Source organism: Gymnoscopelus braueri (genome assembly GCF_963280865.1).
Source record: "Gymnoscopelus braueri genome assembly, chromosome: 19".
Taxonomy (NCBI): Eukaryota; Metazoa; Chordata; class Actinopteri; order Myctophiformes; family Myctophidae; genus Gymnoscopelus; species Gymnoscopelus braueri.
The window spans coordinates 16,429,573-16,451,338 of NC_137621.1; the positions used below are offsets into that span (position 1 = coordinate 16,429,573).

At 43.2% G+C, this 21,766-nt stretch overlaps 1 protein-coding gene across 2 annotated transcripts; it reads right to left on the minus strand.

Annotated features, from left to right (window-relative positions):
• Window positions 1-626: 626 nt before the first annotated feature.
• thbs1a (thrombospondin 1a) lies at window positions 627-20,980 on the minus strand. 2 transcript variants are annotated; one of them, XM_080413976.1, is made up of 23 exons: window positions 20,762-20,980; window positions 20,383-20,480; window positions 18,568-18,799; window positions 17,492-17,843; window positions 16,873-16,951; window positions 16,401-16,490; window positions 15,622-15,731; window positions 14,895-15,020; window positions 13,130-13,226; window positions 12,572-12,745; window positions 12,244-12,420; window positions 11,963-12,136; window positions 11,142-11,422; window positions 10,356-10,574; window positions 9,596-9,703; window positions 7,560-7,719; window positions 7,315-7,433; window positions 6,564-6,798; window positions 5,011-5,238; window positions 4,192-4,463; window positions 3,559-3,656; window positions 2,945-3,084; window positions 627-2,437 (listed from the first exon to the last, which is right to left on the minus strand). In XM_080413976.1, the coding sequence occupies exons 2-23, from the start codon at window positions 20,459-20,461 to the stop codon at window positions 2,430-2,432; spliced, it is 3,558 nt and encodes a 1,185-aa protein (XP_080270102.1). In that variant the 5' UTR covers window positions 20,462-20,480; window positions 20,762-20,980; the 3' UTR covers window positions 627-2,429. The 2 variants fall into 2 exon arrangements, with proteins under 2 accessions (XP_080270102.1, XP_080270103.1); XM_080413977.1 differs by having other exon boundaries at window positions 20,383-20,483.
• Window positions 20,981-21,766: the final 786 nt, after the last annotated feature.

Genomic DNA, 21,766 nt, shown 5'->3' on the forward strand with positions numbered 1-21,766 from the left:
CATAATCAAGGATTTTTGTCCGCGTTTTTCTGGAGGGTCTAACTTCAGGTCTGCTTCACATTTGAGTTGTCCTGCTGTTGGTTTCCTTTAAGGGATCCTCCCTTTGTCCGAGGCTTCACTAGACTCAACTAAACTGCTCCTCCTGCTTTTCTAGGGAGTAGGTTTCAGTCAAAGCACAACATCGTGGGCCAAGAATCACTGAACGATAAGCTAAGGCCCCAAACTATTTGTGCAGCCGCTTAACCCCTTAAGACCTGAGGCCGATTCTACACATGTCTTCTAAATCCTAAGAGTTTTCTGAAAAACCTCTCTTGCTATATCAGTGGTGCTCAAACTTTTTTGTCAGGGAGCCCCAAAATTACATGCATTTGGCCGCGGACCCCCATCTCAAAATATTCTGTTCCAGGGACCCCCCAAAAGCAAAGACCTGAGTTAAAAATGTTTGCTTTAAACGTATATAATATTCAAAGAGTTGCACAAATTTTCAAGATTGTTCTAAAAAATCAGATCTACAAGCTCATAACTAAAATCTAAAATGCTTCCCCTGTTTTAATGGGTTAAATTAGCATCCATTTGGCTCAAAGGAAAAAGCCACAATGACAGATATTTCAAGACATTGATTTATTTCCTGAAGTGTTTATTGTTCAGTTGGCATTACAAAATAACTGGTTTGAGTATAAACATCACTTTGTGGGTAAAAACTATGGTACAAATGTTTATAGAAATGCTTCACTAATGATAAAAAAAAGACAGAAATACAAAAAACAAAAAACAAACAAAGACATCCTCATGTCAGTGTGCAAACAAGTTTATACAGACAAAAACCTTTCCACATAAATTATTTAAATAGCATGTATCTACACAAATGAAATAACCTCTTTACATAAGACAAACATAATAATTTATCAACAAAATGGACAGGACGTACAAATTGCACAACATAAAAACATTTCTCATCCATTACGCTCCTCTTGGGGACTTTTTTTACTTCTACAAAAATATCTTATATACAGTATATAATTGATTGTACTAAAGTTTTTGCTCAAAAAGGATTTGCTTGGAAGCCAACCAAATGTATACTCTGCTGTTGAGAAAAGACATCCTTGTTTTGTTGGCCTCAATACAAATATGATATAATAGTCATGAGGTAATATTTGCACATCAAGGGTTTCCTTGGACCTTCCCTTGTCAAAAATGTACACACATGCCCAGCCAAACAATCATGCATACTGTGCAGAAGAAGATTAAGGAGACCTAATTTGTTCTTTTCTGAAAGATTTTGGTCGGATACGATACGACACCTCGCCATGAAAGGTTTTACGGTATTCAAGATTCCAGTTATTTGGAACCTGTTAGTACAGGTTTTTTTTTTCTTCTTTTGGCAGAAAAGAGAACTAAAGATGTTTCACTGCCCATAACCTCTGGTGACTAAATAAATAAGAACGTATGTACTCCCCTAATACCAATTGGCCCCTCATGGCAGGATATAGACTGGCCCTTTCTGTTTATGTCCCTCAATGCTTTCAGTAAAGATCATATATATATATATATATATATAACATATATATAATATAACTCGTGCTGGCTTTGGAGTCCTGTGCTGTCCTGGATCATGTGCTCTTTGCACAAATTAATCATTAGTGAGAAATCTTCTCATGTTCTTCCCTATTCGCGGAACTGCCCTGTGGCTTGGCTGATCTGAAGACCTTGTAGGTCTGTAGGGATCGGTTCGGGGGGGGGGGGGGGGGGGGGGAGTGGGGCGGTCAAAAGAAATACAAAAAAAAAGGCTGTACAATGCTCTTCACGGGAAAACACACTCACACAGGCAAACATTCACTCTCTTTGATTGTAACAGTCAGTCCATACTGTCCATGGTCCCTCAACAGTTCCTTCAAGGGCCAAATGATCGGCCCGGTCCTAAGCAACGTCGCCCTACTACTTTCTTCATATTGAAATAAGTCTTCTCGAGTCCACAGCAGATCTGAATTAACGCTAGAAAATGAGTCCCAAAACAAAAACTAAAACTAAAAAGACAAACAATGCTCTTCCATTTGGACCCCCATCTGGAGAGGAATACCACCGACCAGCTGTAGTCGAAGGGTGCATAGCGACGTGTGTGGCCCTCCTTCCCACGCCGGTCGGCGCAGGGGAGTGACGGGGGGGACAGGGGACGGGGGACGGGGGGGCGGGGGGGATGTCGCTATGCTCAATCTGTGTGTGGTGCAGTGGTGTAGAGTCGTCATAGAACAGTCTTTAAAGTCCTGAGGTCCCTTCACCTCACATCAGCTCACTCGCTCTCCATTTCCACCAATGTGCACGTCTCAAAGGGAAGAGCTAACAAAGATCATTGTTCCCAGGTCTTAACTTAAAGCATGGTCGTGTTGACGCGGATAGATTACATTCTTCATGGCAGGACATCTGCAGTCCGTTTATGCATCTGAAACGGATACAAAAAAAAAAGAAGGAAGATGTTACAATCAAAGTGCAAGAGTAATTGTAATTGTCACTCAAATAATTGCGAATAACGACTTAATTGTGTGTTTGGCATTGAACATGAATACAAAATATTTTTGTTTGCCTTTTATGCTTCGTAAAAAAAATATATATGACAAATCAGATCACTTAAATATATAAAAAATAATTATTTCCATTTAATAATTTGTAAAAATAGCAGAAATAGCTGATCTACAAGCTTACAACGCGTCACAAAGTGACGCGTTGTAAGCTTGTAGATCTGCTATTTCTGATTTTTTTGATATTTGAAAATGTGTGAACATTTTTCAACATGGAAACGATTATGACGACTATGCAAAAATAATTGCGATTATCTCAAATAATTGCGATTGGACGATTATGTAATAATTGTGACAGGCCGACCCTGATGAATATTATTGGTGCTTTAAAAAGGTAGGCATAGGGTGCTGACTGAGGGTGCAGGACTTACCTCTGCATTCGTATTTGAGGTCCGAGAAGTAAACCATCTCCTGAGAGAACACGTAGAGACCTAGCCTTCCACCCGCGTACGTCTTGTCGTAGATGTTTCCGGAATCTGCCATGATTCTCTTGCCTTCATACATCACCACTCTGAATAAGAATGAGCAAACCACGTTCATATATCAGCACATCAAATAGTAGAGAAAAAACACACAACAAACTAGTGTGATTTTTGGGTCAGACCTAAAACCAGTGGTGGAAAGTAACTACAACTCCACTACAATTATTTGTAAACTTTAGTTACTTAGATTTACTAGATTTAGACTTAATACTAAACATACATTAACCACTTAAGCCTTATTTTATATTTCGTCTATTCGAAAATAGCAGATCTACAAGCTCACAGCGCGTCAAGATGCCACCCGCTGTGAGCTTGTAAATCTGCTATTATCAAAAGATTTTGAGTGCTTTTACTGTTGGTACTTAAAGTATACTTTGACGCCAATACTTTGTACTTTTACTCGAGCAACCTTTTGAATACAGGACTTTTTGACTTGTACTTCTACATTGTGGTATTGCTACTTTTACTGAAGTAAAAGAAAGAAAAAGAACGTGGTATAGTACCTGATGAGTCCGGTCTTGGGTCTGTGGATCAGGTTCCATCTGTAAGCGGTGTAGTCCTTCCAGCCGATGTTCTTGGGGTCGTGCCACAGGGTGCGGACCTGGAGAAAAGGAACCGCAAACGGTTGAAACGTGAGAAAAAAAACCCAGATCCAACCGACCGTCCACCAAAATAAACCGGTCGAGCCATTTTGCTCCGTATATATATCATTGGGTCTCAAAGTGGGTCCCCAAGGACCCCTGGGGGTCCCCCCCAAGGAACCCCAGAGGTCCTTGGGGGGTCCCCAGCAAAATGTGTTAATATAGCGTCATAATAATTTTAACCTTTTATACTTTGGCTATTCAAAAATAGCAGATATACAAGCTCATAGCACGGCACCGAGTGCCGCGCTATGAGCTTGTAGATCTGCTATTTTTGAAAAATCGTGAAAATGTGTGCAAACCTTTGAATATATATATATATATGTTTTCAAGCGAACATTTTAACTCAAATCTTTGCTTCTGGGGGTCCCTGGAACAAAATATTTAAGATGGGGGTCCGCGGCCAAATACATAAACTTTGTCATGTCAAGGACCACCCAAAATGATGAGATAACCACTGGTATAATACATCAGTCAACAAACATCATCACCCACCTGTCCCGGAGTGTCTCCCGTGTGCCAGAGGGCGTTCCTCAGGTGCTCGCCGGGCCCCGTGGTGGAGTTGACCACCTTGATGGACAGGCCGGCGTAGCCCTGGGCCCGGGTGGGCGTGTGGGACCAGTAGGTCTGCGTGATCTGCTTCCACATCACCGTGTAGAAGCGGGCGCTGGACTGGTAGCCGAACACGAAGCCGGCGTAGTCGTCGTCTCGGTCCGTGTTGATGAAGAACGTTCCGCTGAAGTCCACCGAGTTGAACTCGTCGTAGCCTGGTCGGAAGCATTAGGAGGAGGAGGAGACGGTTTAGAGTTACGGCTACTGTGCTTCACATAGTGGTGTAAAGTAACTAAGTACATTTACTCAAGTACTGTACTTGAGTACAATTTTTAGGTATTTTTTTTTTTCCTGAAGTATTTCCAATTTTCAGTACTTTTTACTTCTACTCCACTACATCTCAGAGGCAAATATTGTACTTTTATCCCACTACAATTATTTGAAAACCTTAGTTACTAGTTACTTTGATGCGACGCATTGTGAGCTTGTAGATCGGCTGTTTTCAAAACATTTTTCAAAACATTTTGCACTTGTGAAATGGGACATTCTGCACAATGAGTACTTTTACTTTTGTTACTTTAAGTACATTTTGATACCGATACTCTTGCCCTTTTACTCAAGTAAAATTTGGAACACAGGCCTTTTACTTGTAACAGAGTATTTCTACATTGCGGTATTGACACTTTTACTCAAGTAAAACAATGTGAGAGAACTGCTGAGCTATTCCCATCTTTAGTACAAGATCACGTGTTTAATACGTACCAACAGCGATGCCGGGGTCACAGTTGACAGTCTGCACCAGCTCCTTGCCCTGGTGACGGACCACCCAGTTGGGGTCGATCTGGGAGGTGCCCTTGGGGTCCAGGGGAACCATCTGGAACCTGCGGAAGTCCGTCTCGCTGATCTCAAAGTTCTCCGGGCACACGTCGTCGATGTCGAGCACTTTGTCTCCGTCAAAGTCGTCTTTGCACACGTCACCACGACCGTCACCTGAGGAGGAAAAGATCAATGGGGATTAATACAATACAGTGATGTAAACGATCACTTTAAAGGGATAGTTCACCCAAAAGATTACTTTTCACCCCATGGAGACTTGAATTCATGGATTATTTTTGTTCTTGTCACATTCCTAAGCCAATAATGTTATGACCAGCGGACCAGTAGGCAGCGGTTCTGGTAGGAGACACAAAGGAGACTCTTTGTGTCTCCTACCAGAACCGCTGCCAGTCATCAAATTATTGGCTTAGGAATGCGACAAAAACAAAAAAATATCGATGAATTCAAGTCTCCATGGGGTGACTAATCATTTTGGGGGTGAACTATCCCTTTAACATAGCTTTGTGTCGTGTGCATTGGTCAGTTGAGGGTTAGGGTTGGGATCCGGAAACCGGAGGCACCGAAAGGAACCCGGATCCAACATTGAATCGGTTTCCATCACATTTGGAACCGTTTCCGGAACCGGGTTTGATCACACGGTCAAGAGCTGGTATGTGGACTTAACGTCTGCTATACAATTACAATTCCGGTGGTTCTCAAACGTTTTAATTCCAATCGTACACTCTCAGAGTTACAGACTTCTAAGGGTCCGTAAGGGTACAAATAGAACCAAATGGACTCGTAAGTGTCCATTTGGTTCCATTTGTACCCTCTCAGAGTTAGACTTCTAAGGGTCCATTTGGAACCCCCTTTAGGAATCTTTAAAGGGAACCGTTAAGGAATCGGACCGTTAACACATCCACCGCCAGAGGTTAATCTCATAATGTACTCACCAGTGCCAAGGTGTTTTTGTTGTTTTTTTGTTTTTTTCATGTCGCCATAGATCTTGTTAAAATCCTTAAGATTGAGCCGTGAACGGTCTGTTTACATCCGCGAGATCTCCCTGTATCTCCCAGTGAAGACCGCATGTCAAACGGACTTCCATGACTGTAGTTAGAGCGGATTACGTTAAACAGTGAAATGCGAGGAGAAAAAACTACAGGAAGAGAATTGAGTTTCAGTTTCGTCTGTAGAATGGGAGCGGGCGTGATCGTCGAAACCGGATCCCAAATAATTCTATTTCCTGTCATCAAACCGGAAACGGAAGTGGATCAAAAAAAATCCGAAAGTGCACCCGGACCGCGCATGCGCGAAAAGACCGCAGCCCGTAGGACTACGGGCTCGGCGCTTAACCGTTGGATTTAACGGCCCGTAGAACTACGGGCCCGGCGGTAAAGGTGTTAAGGAACCAGAATCGTTAAAATCCTGGAGGATCCCAAACCCTAGTTGAGGCGGGGGTCCGATGTTAGGGGAACGGTCGGTGGGGGAAAGCGACTCACCATCAGAGTCCACCTGGTCCGGGTTGTAGGACAGGCGACAGTTGTCCTTGTCGTCGGGGACGCCGTCGTTGTCGTCGTCGTGGTCGCACGCGTCGCCCTTGCCGTCTTTGTCGTGGTCCGCCTGGTTGGCGTTGGCGATGTAAGGACAGTTGTCCAAGTTGTTCTGGTGACCGTCCTCGTCGATGTCCTGGTTGCTGTCGCACTTGTCGCCCACGCGGTCCGAGTCGGAGTCGATCTGTGGGAGAAGAACGTTTTCGTTTATATTGTGAAAGAGTTCTGAGAGACTCTCACAACTATAGGATTGCTTGTCCTCCTCACTTCAATACGCCGTCGTGGTATTTCACCCAGCCTTTCGATATGAGCTTCTATTCTCAGCATGTTTAAATGTACTCCCTTGTCTTCAGGCATGCTAGTAATGTCCTGCCCCCGCAAAGAATCCAGTGTCCTTGTGGCTTTGGCAAACGCTATACACATGCATTCATATCTGTTCAAATAGGTGGGTTAATTGACAAGTAGAGGGAGGGGGGGGGGGGAAGGGGGCACTGCACAGAGTCTTCCTGAAAGCTCTCACATTCTTTCCTTTCATTAAAGGCAGAACACAGGTGCAAAGCATCGCCTTGATCCTTGAGAATTCATGTATGCATAGTTATATGAAGGCTCTCGCTATCTCTCCCCTCCCCCCCACAGGGAGGGGCTTTATTACTTGTATTAAGAAAGGTTCAGATCTTTAAAGGTGAGATGAGACGTTTACCTGGTCAGGGTTGTGCTCCAGAGGGCAGTTGTCACAGTGGTCTCCAACGCCGTCCCCGTCCGAATCTCTTTGGTCCACGTTGTAAACGTACGGGCAGTTGTCGCTCTCGTTCAGAATGCCTGTCGAGGGGGGGGGGGAAACGTATAATTGGCTTATTAGCCCTGGTATGGATCGAGGCGTTCCGTCATGCGGAAGGCACGGTGTCATTTACATGGCTGCGGTGTGCTTTCGAAGAGGCGACTTACCGTCACCGTCGATGTCGATGGCACAAGCGTCGCCCTCGCCGTTGTTGTCCGTGTCTGCTTGATCGGTGTTGGCCTCGAACACGCAGTTATCGCAGCGGTCGCCGATGTCGTCCCTGTCCGCGTCATACTGGGCGGGGTTGTACACCTTTGGGCAGTTGTCCTGAATGTTCAAAGAAACGGCGTTCAGGTTACTAAACGGTTACTGTACAATGAGGAATGTTCCTTCAGAAATGACATTCATGGCACTGCGGTTGCTAACCTAACCCAATTCAGATGGGTGGGCTGTGTGCATTTTCACAGCATGTTTATTTTAACCCATTAAGACCTGGGACGCATCTGTCCTAGATTTTAGCTAAAAAGTATTATTTTACATTTTGGCTATTCAAAAATAGCAGATATACAAGCTCATAGCGCGGCACCGAGTGCCGCGCTATGAGCTTGTAGATCTGCTATTTTTAAAAAATCTTGAAAATGTGTGCAAATCTTTGAATATATATTCTTTCAAAGCAGTTTTTTTTACTCAAATCTTTGCTCCTGGGGGTCCCTGGAACAACATATTTTGAGATGGGGGTCCGCTGCCAAATACATATAATTTTGGGGGTCCTTGGCTATTATGAAAAAGTTTGAGAACCACTGATATAGCAACATATATGTTTTTTAGAAAACTGTTGGGATTTAGAAGACATTTGTAGAATCGGCTTCAGGTCTTAATGGGTTAATGATAAATCAATCGAGTGTACTCCTATTTATCCATATCATTTTTTTTTACATATTTCTTTTTACATAAAAGTTATATTTTTTCATTAAAATCTTTGCGTTTTGCCAATTATGTGGGGGCCCCACTTGCAATATTCTCACGGCCCAACAGCGCGCCCCGACCCACAGGTTGGGAGTCTCTAGTCATAGGGAAGGTAATTCATGGCGGGGTTTGGATATGGTCTCTGTCGGGTGGAAAACCTCATATGTCCAAAACTGTTACTTTTCAGGATTCAAATTCAAAAGTATCAAAAGTAGCAGATCTACAAACTCGAAACGCATCGCGATCTGCTTACTTTTGATGCTTCTGTGCGACGCTGTAGTGTGATCAAGTAGGGCGTTAAATGACAAAAAAAACACAAAAAGTTAGAATATGGAGATAAGAGGTTTCTGCCCGACAGCAGCAACATTATGGCCTTTGCGCTGAAACGTGATCTTCCCCTGTGAGAACCTAACATTTCCTCACCACCACAGCGGTTTTCTTCCCTGACTCTCTCCATCCACACTATGAATTACGGGGCAACGAGCCACGTTGTCCTGAGCGCCTGGCTCCACGCCACGCCCCCCCAAAATGATATTATCCTATTTATACGCTGCTATACTGGCTTTCCAGTGGGTGTCTCTGGTGGAAAACAGCAGTGGTGGGAAAAAAGTACTCAAATGTTTTACTTAAGTAAAAGTATCAATACTGCAATGTAGAAGTGCTCTGTTACAAGTAAAAGTCCGCAATTCAAAATGTACTTGAGTGAAAGAACAAAAGTATTGGTATCCAATTGAACTTAAAGTACCAAAAGTAAAAGTACTAAAATGTTTGAAAATAGCAGATCTACAAGCTCACAACGCGTCGCGTTGCGAGCTTGTACATCGGCTATTTTCAAATAGCCTTGGTGTAAAATAGGGCTAAAGTGGTTAATGTATGTTTTATGATGTAATAATTTATACCTGCAAAGTAACTAGTAACTCAAGTTTTCAAGTAATTGCAGTGGAGTAAAAAGTACAATATTTGCCTCCGCGATGTAGTGGAGTAGAAGTAAAAGTAAAGACAATCGGAAATACTCCAGTAAAGCAAAAGTACCTCAAAACTGTACTTAAGTACAGTATACTTGAGTAAATGTACTTGGTTACTTTACACCACTGGAAAACAGAGAGATAGACGCAGACACTGGAGGATCGCTGTCGCTATTCGGAGGGAAGAGGTTTTGACTCCTGATTGCTATGTCTGGCCGCTAAAGGAAACCCAAGATCTGGGGAAGTAAAAAAATGCCTTTGTGATGACTCACCCTGTCATCAGGGATCCCATCGTTGTCATCATCCTGGTCACATTCGTCACCAAAGCCATCTTTGTCGTGGTCTTCCTGGCCGGAGTTGGGCAGTGAAGGACAGTTATCCTATAAAGAAACCAAACGTTATGGTTAGCCTAGGGGGGCAATTAACAACAACAATGCAGAGAGAGAGGAGATGAGTGATAATGGCCTTCTAGAAGAACATCTGGCCATGTGGGGTCGGGCCCAGGGGTGGAAGAAGTACTCACATTTGTTACTTAAGTAAAAGTAGCAATACTGAAATGTAGAAATGCTCTGTTGCAAGTAAAAGTCCGGTAATCAAAATGTACTTGAGTAAAAGTATATAAGTATTCGCATCAGAATATACTAAAAGTACCAAAAGTAAGAGTATTCATTATGCAGAATGCCCAATTTCACAAGTTTTTAAATGTATAAAAATCTTTTGAAAATAGCAGATCTACAAGCTTGTAGATCGGCTATTTTTAAATAGCCAAAGCATACAACATAGGGCTGAAGTGGTTAATGCATGTTTTTGTAATAATAATATAAATACAGTATACAGTAATATAAGTAACTATAAGTATATAAGTAACTAGTAACTAAAGTTTTCAAATAATTGTAGTGGAGTAAAAAGTACAACATCTGCCTCTGTAGATGAAGTGGAGTAAAAAACAACAACTCAGAATCGTACTTATAAGTACAGTACTTGAGTGAATGTACTTGAGTGACTTTACACCACACTGGGGGTCTGGCTAACCTTCTTGCAGTGGTAGGTGGCGTTCTCCACACAGAGCAGGTCCTTGTTGGGCACTCCGTCCAGGTCCGAGTCCTCCCCGCAGATGTAGCCGTTCCCGGCGTAGCCCGGCTTGCACTCGCAGCGGAACAGCGCGTCGGAGAAGATGCCCAGGTAGATGCAGTTGGCGTTCTTGTTGCAGTCGTGGCTGCCGTCCAAGCACGGGTTACGAGGCGTGCAGACCTATAGAACAACAACACGGTACACACGATTTAGGAAACGCTAGCGCCTAGCACAGTGTATATCAACCCTGGCAAACGTCCCAATTTTGGGCCGGGGCTACTGCTGAGGTGTGCCGCGCCGTTTGAAGAAGGTTTGAAAAAATATAATTTTGAAAAAAAAAAAAAAAAAAAAAAAAATTTTTTTTTTTTTTTTAACAATTTTAACAATAATAATAATCAGGCATGCAAACAGCCCCGAGGTGAAAAGGGTGACAACATGCTGTTTTTTTCGGGTCAGGTGTCACACTATTGCCCTATTTGGATTAAAAACGGCTAGTGGAAGCTGAAAAGCTACAAGTTTGCATGTCTGAATAATGCAAAAACAGAAATATTTGTTTGCATTTGCTTTTTTTCTATATATATATATATACCGTATATCTAGGTGTTCCCTGGGATTTTTTGGCTATGCCAGGTGTGCCTTGGCACAAAAAAGGTTGATAGACACTGGCCTAGCACATTAGCATCAACTGCATGCATGTACAACACTTGCACTAACAATAACAACGAGACAGTTAAAATTCCCCCTAACCTGTTTCTTGGCGGTGGCCTGTTCCACGCCTCTCCCGAAGGGCTGGGGACCGGAGTAGCGGGCGGGGCAGGGCAGGCAGTTGTAACCGGGCTCCGTGTTCTCGCAGCGGTGGACGCCGTTGACCGTGAAGCAGGCGTCGGGCACCTCTTTGCACTCGTCGATGTCCCTGCAGGCCACGCCGTTCCCGCTGTAGCCGACGGGGCACCGGCCGCACTTGAAGGTGCCGTCCTGGAAGCTGGTGCACCTGGCTCCGGGGAAGCAGGGGCTGGAGAGACAGCCGTCTGTAGAGCGAGCGAGGGAAACAGGGATTGTGTTTAAAACGGCTGAACAGTTATGGAGTCGGAGTAGCTTGCTTTTTACCAGGTTGCTTGCAGCCTGGTCTAGGAAGAGACTGCATCAACTACTCAACACTTTCTCGACACTTTCTCGACACTTTCTAGCGACCTTTTCATCATTGGCTGTCCTTCAATCCTTTAAGCCAATGGGGAGACTTCACCGAGACTTCCCCATACTCTGAACGACGGGCGTCCTCCCATGCTATGGGATCATAGCCCAGAACAAAAACAAAAGTGTGGTCGTCGCCACCAAACAAACTATAAAAAAAAAACGGTTGTGGTCGTCGTCGCCACCAAACAAACTATTGACTTGACTCCTCATACACACACACACACAGCGCCGCCTCCAACATCGATTTGTTACTTCGCGAGCAAAAGGGTACAGGACCACGGGTCCATTTGGTTCCGTGCGGGGACGCTGGAGAGAGCAACCTGGTATTAAAATCATTTCTTGTTTTAACAACTGTTGAATGTGCCTGTGCTTACCGACGGGGCAGTCCTGCTTGTTGCACACTTGAGACATGGCGCCGCCACCGACGCACTCCTTCCCTCCGTATCTGGGGGCGGGGTCGGTGCAGAGACGTTTGCGGGTCTGGATTCCTCCGCCGCAGGTGACCGTGCAGGTGTCCCAGAGGGACCAGGGTCCCCAGCCGCCGTTGACTATGAAAGAAGGACGCAATGCCATTTTAGAATAAGCATTTTTAAGACCAATGTATTTTTTTTTAATACTCTCATGTCAACACTATACTTTGCAGCTCAAAACTCACTAGGACAAGGCGACTTCTGGCAGATCTCGGTTTGACGTCCCTGTCCCTGGCAGTCCATGCCGCCCATCTGGGGCGTGGGGGAGTTACAGAGACGGATGCGGGTGATGACGCCCTCGCCGCACGTCACCGAGCACGAGGACCAGGGAGACCAGTGGCTCCAACCGCCGTCCTGCTTGACTGTAGAGAAAGAAAAAAAATGGACACATTCAGTCCCCGATTATTTCAGCGATTTTTATGATTCATCCATGATTTATGACGTGGTCACACTGAGAACTTATTATTATTATGACAATGGGACTTGTTAAAAGAATGTGAAAGTATGACTTACAGCGTTTGTCACATTCTTTGGGGTAGCAGTCACGCGTCTGCACAGAGGTGCCCTCACAGTTGCTGTTGATGCGGTCGCAGGACCGTCCACGCTGCTGGATGCCCCGCCCACAGGTCACCGAACAAGGCGTCCATTCAGACCAGGGGGACCATCCGTCTTCTGCGTAGTCGCTCGCTGCGGAGAGACGAGACATACGTTATGAGTGAGGGCTATACAACCTAGGCCTACAACTATCGATTATTTTCTTAGCAGTTATTCTGTAGATTACGTGTTCAATTAATCAAATAATCAAGACGTGTGTGTGTGTGTGTATCTATGTCAACAAATCAATTAACCACTTAAGCATTATTTTATTGCTTTGTTTATACTTTATTTTATATGGTGTCATGCACATCATTTTTTTAAATAGCAGATCTACAAGCTCACATCGTGTCGTGGCCATGCGACTTAATTTAAATGAGTTAAATTGAGGCCTATATTACACACAGAAAACCATCGATCAGATAATAACGAATATGCTTGGCAAAGAAAGTTTGCCAAAACGATGCAACAACTTACGGGTTCCACAGCGCGGGCAGCACTCTCCGTCGGGCACCGTGGCGTTGGCACAGGGGATCAGAGGGCAGGAGATCTTGCGACAAATAGTAGCAGAGTTCTGTGTGCAGAGAGGGAAACGGTTGAATTAGTACGACAAGCAGTGGTGGAAAGTAACTAAGTATATTTACTCAAGTACCGTACTTAAGTACCATTTTTTGGTATTTTTTTACTTTACTGGAGTATTTCCAGTTTTCAGTTCTTTTACTTCTACTCCACTACATCTCAGAGGCAAATATTGTACTTTTACTTCGCTACAATTATTTGAAAACTTTAGTTACCAGTTACTTTGCAGATATAAATCATTATATTATGAAACATACATTCACCACTTCAGCCCTATTTTATACATAGGCTATTTGAAAATAGCTGATCTACAAGCTCACAACGCGACGCGTTGTGAGCTTGTAGATCTGCTAATTTCAAACATTTTAGTACTTTTACTTTTGGTACTTTAAGTACATTATGATGCCAATACTTTTGTACTTTTACTCAAGTCAAATTTTAATTCCAGACTTTTACTTGTAACAGAGTAGACTACTTCTACATTGCAGTATTGATACTTTTACTTAAGTAAAACATTTGAGTACTTTTTCCGCCACTGACAACGAGGCCCAATGAATCGGACCCGAAACCGACCGACCGCCTGATTACACAACTGGAAAAAATGCACTGCAGTGAAGTGTTGCTGAGGACCGTGCCAAGCCTAATTGCTATGTTTCCTAACAATGAGGCGATCTGTATCAGTCGTACGGGGGGGGGGGAGGTCCTGCTGTGTGCTGATGGAAAATAAAAAAAATCTCCTTTCAAAACATGAACACCCTTAGTAGGTGTTTTTGACGGTCAAATGGAAAAAAAAAAGAGAAGCCTCCATCCCATGCTGCTTTCGCTGATAGATTGGAAGGTCACTCGCCGGCCCCGCCAGACAGATGTTATGCGAGGGTAAACGTAAATACCAGAGCCTATTATCACCTCATTAGGAAATGGAAACAGACAATCGGAGCGTAATACTTAACTTTACGCATTACTCTGTCATGCGACAGTGACGCATGGGTGGAAAACAGACAAATCCACGAGCTCCGTGACCTCGTAGATCGGGGGGCTATTTTCAGCGTGCGCAACGCCGTTGCACGGCGAAGTATAAACCGAGGCTGAACGGTACACACGACAGAAATCCAGATTTCCGTGGATATTTTCAGAGAACGCTTTCCCCCACAATAACACAAAACTGAAAATACAGAAAATACAGAAAGGTATAGAGCCCTGAGGGGGTCCATCTGGGGGACCCCCAACTGTTTCTCAACGTTGGGGGTCCGGGGACCACCGGGGGGGTCCAGGTTGGACCCTCAATCGGCTCTGTAACTCTTGGGAGGGTTCAAATGTAACCGAATGGACCCGTATTGTTACACTCTCAAAGTTAAATTAACACTGAGGATTTTGCGGTGTAAGATCGGGGTCCCCGGGGATACAAATGGTATCGAAAGGGGGGATCCGTGGTCTAATGCATATCGTCTCTGTCGGGCGGAAACTTCATTATGTCCAAAACTGTTAGTTTTCAGGGTTCAAATTAAAAAAGCATCAAAAGCATCAGATCGACAAGCTCGAAACGCGGCGCGTTTTGAGCTTGTAGATCTGATGCTTTTGCGTGACGCCGTAGTGTGATCAAGCAGGTCGTTCGGGTCGTTCGGGGGGGGGGGGGGGGGTCCTGGAGAATGGGCTGAATAATTACCTGACAGGTACACTCGGTGCATCCGTCCACGGTCCACTCGTCCTTGTCGTTGTGCACCATGCCGTTGTGGATGCACACCCCGGCGTGGATCTTCATCTGGTTCTTAATGAGCTCGCTGTCCTCAGACTATAAGGAGAGAAACAAAGAAGAGAGAGAGAGAGAGAGATTCAGTGTCATTTTATGTGAGTCTTTCATGAGTGCATTTATGTTAATTTTTATGTAAGTCTGGGAGCTCGGGCATAACTAAAAGACAAGTTTCTACCGCTATGTGACGACGCACAATAAAAGTTTAAAGATTGAAATCTGGAATCTGGAGAGAGAGAGAGAGAGCGAGAGAGGGAGGGGGTGGGGGGGGCGGGGGAGCGGGGGGCGTTCAGACACGAGGATGGAAAACATTCTGGTTGCCAAGGTTCCAATACATATGAATCACAGGCTGACACCGTGATTAAGACATTGACTCTGACTCTACTGAAGCAGTTACAGAGAAGCACGGCGACAGCCAAACATATTTTGTGTATTCACATGGGTCTCATTAAGGAGGACTTGGCCATTTGACTGTCATTACGGCAGCAAGTGGCTGGGTGTTGCAGCAGCACAGGGAGGGGAGAGACACGTGAAACTGGAGGCATGGGGGGAAAAGAAAGATGGAAGAGAAGAGAGAGAGAGAGAGAGTGAAAAGATGACAGAGTGCAGACCCCAGATGGCCCCCCCCCCTTCCCTTCCTTACCACTTTACGCAGCTCGCCGGACAGCTGCTTGACGACCACGCCGAGTCCTTTGAGCTCTTTGAACATGCCAGCGATGTCCTCACAGGAGAAGCCACAGACTGTCTGCAGATCTGAGAGAGAGAGAGAGAAATGGAGAGAAAAGGCCCGGAAAGGTCAATTACCTCACCGCCTACCAGTGGTGGAAGAAGTACTCAGATTCTTTTATTTTTTTTAAGTAAAAGTAGAAATACCACCATGTAGAAACACTCAGATACTAAGTAAAAGGTGTGTATTCAATATTTGACTTGGGTACAAATTACAAAGACATTGGGATCAAAAGATACAGTACCGAATTGAAAGTACTTAGATGTAAGAAAAGAAAAGAAAATTGCCAATCCACAAGCACACAACGCCTCGCGTCACGTCGTGTTGTGAGCTTGTAGATCATCACTATTTTCCTACGGCGGCAGTGTAAAATAGGGCTTAAGTGGCTAATGTATGTTTTGTAATATAAAAATCTAAATCTACAAAGTAAAAAGTAACTAAAGCTTTCAATGAACTGTAGAGGGGTAAAAAAAAAGTACAATATCTGCCTCATGAGATAGTAGTGGAGTAGAAGAGTAAAGTGTCAAACAAATAGAAATGCTCAAATTGTACTTAAAAAAAAGTAAGGTACTTGAGTAAATGTGGGCTCCTTGGTTATAGTTTTTCCACCACTGCAAATGGACAGGCCTCACAGAGGAGGGTCAGTGAACCCTGTGACCCCTGAAGGTGAGGTGAGGAGAGGAGGGGAGGCTCACCTTTGGCTTTGTGGCCGGTGTAATCAGTCCTAATTGCGGGTCTGGAGCCGTTGACAGGGTTGTCCAGGGTCATCACGTCGGTCAGAGTGGCTGCAGGGCAGAAGAGACACACACACTAATTCATTAACATCACTGTCAATCCGTTGTCACAATTATGTTGTGCTTTATGGCAGTGGTTATCACAAAAACAAACATTTCAAGGACCCCCCATAACTCTTGAGAGTGTACACATGGAACCAAATGGACCCTTACGGGTCCATTTGGTTCCATGTGTACACTCTCAGAGTTACAGACCTGTAAGGGTCCATTTGGAACCCAACTCAAGGACCCCTGTGGGTCCCAGGACCCCACTTTGAGAACCACTGACTTTATATACCATATACCTCACAGAAATGTGAACTCTAACTATTAATAAACATTTTAGTGTTTTTTTTTAATCTGATCTAAATCAACCTTTCATAACAAGACTCACCTCCACTCTGACAGCCCTTATTTCTCAGAATGGCGTCCAGAGTCGTCCCAAAGACAAAGCGAACGTTCTGAAGCACTCCCTAAATGGAACAACATAGGCTAGTTTAATTCAAACCATTCAACCTTGATCAAGCGCTCAAATCACAGCAAGATTTAAGTTAACATACAAAACAAAAATAATACTTGAAAGTTAAAATAACAATGATAATAGCCTCATCATCATAAAACGATAATGAATTAAAGCAACTAAATGAAGCATAGCGTTAGTTCATGCAGGACACACAAGCTGTCAGTCAGCTGATGTGAACATCAAATTTCTATTCCCCATTCACAGCGCTGCTGGTCATTACATCGCACTTTCATACTCCAATGTATTGCTTATTGTTTGCTATTGTATCCCTATGGGGGTTTGGCTTAGCATTCCCTGTTTTTGCTTAGCATGCTGCTTCGACAAAATTCTGGGAACATCTCCAAGAGCGGAGCCTTTTTCGTCAAACTTAACTGTATTCCATTTTTTGCAATAAATGGTTAAATCTACTTTGACGTGAGTGTAATAAGCCTGATAATAGGTTATAGCTGTTTTCAATTAAAAGCTCCATCATGATCAATTAAAAACTCACCATGAACCTGTCCTTCAGAGCGCCCTTGCCGATCCTCAGCCGGCTGCTGTCGGTGATCTCCTGGGACAGCACCTTGTAGATGGGCAGGTCCAGCTCGGCCACGTTCACCTCCTCGCAGCCCACGAACAGCTGGGCACGGTCGTCCTGCACGAACAGCGTGATGTTCTTCCAGTGGCCCGTGGCCAGGTTGGCGTCCTCGATGGAGACCACCTGCTGGCGCCGGTGGTCCGGGCCGCTGCCGTCTCCGGTGGAGTAGACCAGGTCCAGCGTGTTGGCCTTGCCATTGGACACCACCTCGAACACGGGCCCGGAGCCGTCGGTCCGCTCCACCGTCAGCAGGCTGCCGCGGGTCCTGATTGATGGATTGATTTGATTGATTGATTGATTGAATACTTTATTGACAGTTCGCCAAAAAAAAAAGCACAGAAAGGACAGTTCTATACAAAAGGATGCTAAAAACGATTAAAACCCAAGAAAGCACTGTGGCTGGTTTCCATTGGGGTCCATGTGTATTCAACAGTGTTGGAAAAAGTACTCACGTTTTCTACTTAAGTAAAAGTATCAATGCTGCAATGTAGAAGTACTCTGTTACAAGTAAAAGGCCCGTGTTCAAAATGTTACTTGAGTAAAAGTACAAAAGTATTGGAATCAAAATGAACTTAAAGTACCAAAAGTAAAAGTACTAAAATTGAAAATAGCAGATCTACAAGCTCACAACGCGATGCGACACGTTGTGAGCTTGTACATCGGCTATTTTCAAATAGCCTACGTTTGAAATAGGGCTAAAGTGGTTAATGTATGTTTTATAATGTAATAATTTATACCTGCAAAGTAACTAGTAACTAAAGTTTTCAAATAATTGTAGTGGAGTAAAAGTGCAATATTTGCCCCTGAGATGTAGTGGAGTAGAAATAAAAAGTACTGAAAACTGGAAATACTCAAGTAAAGTACAAATAACTCAATTGTACTTAAGTACAGTACTTGAGTACATTAGGTACTTAGTTACTTTCCACCACTGTGGACTGTTGGTCCACATTTTGTGATGGCATACAGCAGTATAGAACTGAATCTCTAACCTCTTGAACTGCTTGAAGTTGACGAGGAGGAGAAAGCCCCGCTCGGCCTGGATGGAGTCCACCAGGTCCCTGAAGGATGCGTCGGGCACGGGCGGGATCAGGTCGGCGTTCAGGATCTTGTAGGCGGGGCTGTAGGGGTCGGAGCCCTTCACCAGGGTCACGCCGTGGTCGCGCTTCTTGACCCGCGCGTGCTCGAAGAGGTCGTACACATCGTTGTCAATGTCGCTGCTCTCTGTATAATGACGTGATCATAAACAAGACAGGCAGACGGTCGTTAAAAAGGGCTCACCGCTACACGCCTATAGGCCAGTGGTGTAAAGTAACTAAGTACATGTACTCAAGTACTGTACTTAAGTACAATTTTGAGGTATTTGTACTTTGCTTGAGCATTTCCAATTTCCAATACTTTTACTTCTAGGCCTACTGCACTACATCTCAGAGGCAAATATTGTACTTTTTACTCCACTACAATTATATGAACACTTTAGTTACTAGTTACTTTTCAGATATAAATTATTACATTATGAAACATACATTAACCACTTCAGCCCTATTTTATACCTGGGCTATTTGAAAATAGCCGATCTACAAGCTCACAACGTGTTTGTACTTTTTGTATTTTAGTATATTTTGATGCCAATACTTTTGTACTTTTACTCAAGTAAATTTTGAATTCCGGACTTTTACTTGTAACAGAGTATTTCTACATTGCAGTATTGGTACTTTTACTTAAGTAAAGAATTTTAGTACTTTTCCCACCACTGCCTAGTTCTCAAACATTTGTATTTCAAGGACCCTCATTAACTCTGGCAGTGTACAAATGGAACCATTTGGTTCCATTTGTACACTGCCACAGAGTTACAGACTTGTAAGGGTCAATGTAGATGTTTGAGAACAAAAGTATTGGTATCAAAATGTACTTAAAGTACAAAAAGAAGAAAGTACTCGTGCAGAATGTCCCATTTCACAAGTTTTCAAATGTATGAAATGTCCAAAAAATCTTTTGAAAATAGCAGATGTGACGCATTGTGAGCTTGTACATCTGCTATTTGCAAATGCCCAAAATGTATAGGGCTGAAGTGGTTAATGTATGTTTTTTTTAAATAATAATCAAAATCCACAAAGTTACTATAGTAACTAAAGTTTTCAAATAATTGTAGTGGAGTAAAAGTACAATATTTGACTCTGAGATGTAGTGGAGTAGAAGTAAAAGTACAGAGAATTGGAAATACTCCAGTAAAGTACCTCAAACTTGTAAATGTACTTATAGTTACTTCACACCACTGCATGTAAAATAGGCTAATCTGTTCATTTAACTCCATTTGGTTATTTTGTACACTCTCTGAGTTAGGATGTTACAGTAGCCTAAATATGACATAGAAAACTCAACCAAGACAATTTAAACCAGTTGTTCTCAAACTTTATCACGCAAGGACCCCCAAAATGATATGCATTTTGTCGCGGACCCCCATCTCAAATATGTTGTTCCAGGGACCCCCAGAAGCAAAGATTTGAGTTCAAATGTTCGCTTAAAAAATACATATATTCAAATATTTGCACAAAATGTTATGTTTAAAAAATATCAGATCTACAAGCTCATAGCTATGAGCTTGTAGATCTGCTATTTTTGAATCGCCAAAGTATAAAAGGTTAAAATGATTGTGAAGCTAAATTAACACATTTTGCTGGGGACCCCCTGGAACCCCCCCAGGGACCCCTGGGGGTCCCCGGACCCCACTTTGAGAACCAAGGACAGTTTAAACATGTAATTATGGCTCTTTGAAAGTATTTCTTCCATATGATTGTCTTGCTCACCTGCCAGTCTTGGTCTTGCGCCTTCACAACTCGTCCAAAGCATCAGTTGCACCAGAAAGATGCCGCACAGCATCATCATCTTCAAAGCCCGAATATATCTGCTTTATTTCAAAGCAAAAAAGAATGAGACATTTAAAAAATAGTAATAATAATATGGCTACAGACATCATCATCAACAGTAGCCTTGGATCAAGACTATCGTAGATGTATTTTATCTAGTCTGACTTTTTACTTGTTATACAAATGTCAAAATCGATGAAATAGACTACATATCTATGATAGTCTTGATCCAAAGGCTATCAAGCAGCATCTAAAACGGTTAAAATGTCCATCCAAGAAAAAAAAAAAAAAAAAATCCTAATAAAGTTAAGCTACAAACCTTATGAATAATAAACACCTCTTGGCGAAAAAAAAAAAAAAAAAAATATTTAAAAGTATTTCGTCTTGAAGAAAGTCCTCGCTTTATCCTTGATATTTTTGTCCAATTGTCTTCTTTCCCATTCAGAAATCCCTTTGCGGTTGAACAAGTTATCACTATCACGTTTCTATTCTTTTCTTTTCCGCGGAGAAACTCTTTAGTTGCTCTGTATGTCTTTATTCCTCTGATGGGATTGTTCTACTGAACCTCCAGACATAGCGGCTGTTTAAATACTTTTTCATTGCATTCCTGAGAGCGACGGCTCAGCCAATCAGCTGCCTGGAGGAGAGAAGGGACGCACTTATCCTCTGACCTCACAGACAGTCACCGGGGTTGCCATGTCCACTTATTATAAGCGACTTTGGGCTTGTTTTTTTCTGTAAAGTTGTTTGTAAAGAAATATCGATAGTTGCTGGTTGCGTTTTTTGGGGCTTGTTTCTAAAGTGTGGTTGCTTATTTGGGCTTTTTTCTAAAGTGTGGTCGCTTATTCAGGCTTGTTTCTAAAGCGTGGTCGCTTATTTGGGCTTGTTTTTAAAGTGTGGTTGCTTATTTTGGCATGCTTCATAATTTCTTAATTATTAAAACCAGTGGTTCTCAATATTTTCTTTCATGTCATGGACGCCCACATTAATATGTATTTGTCCCTATCCCCCCCATCTGAAAATGTTTCAAATATCTTCCAAATATTCCACATTTTATTTGAAGATTTTTTTTAAATAGCAGATCTACAAGCTCACAACGCGACGCGTTGTGAGGTTGTAGATCTGCTATTTTCAAATAGCCGATGTATAAAGGTTTAAAGTGCTCGTGTGGCCTAATAGTTGCTTATTTTGGGCTTCTTTTCATAGACCTGCATGGTTGCTTGTTTCTCTCACTCGATCTGGCAACACATCTAGTCTCAGTAATATCACACAGAGGAAAAAATGCATTCCAGAGCTGGGTTTCCATCACCGGAGAAATATGTCA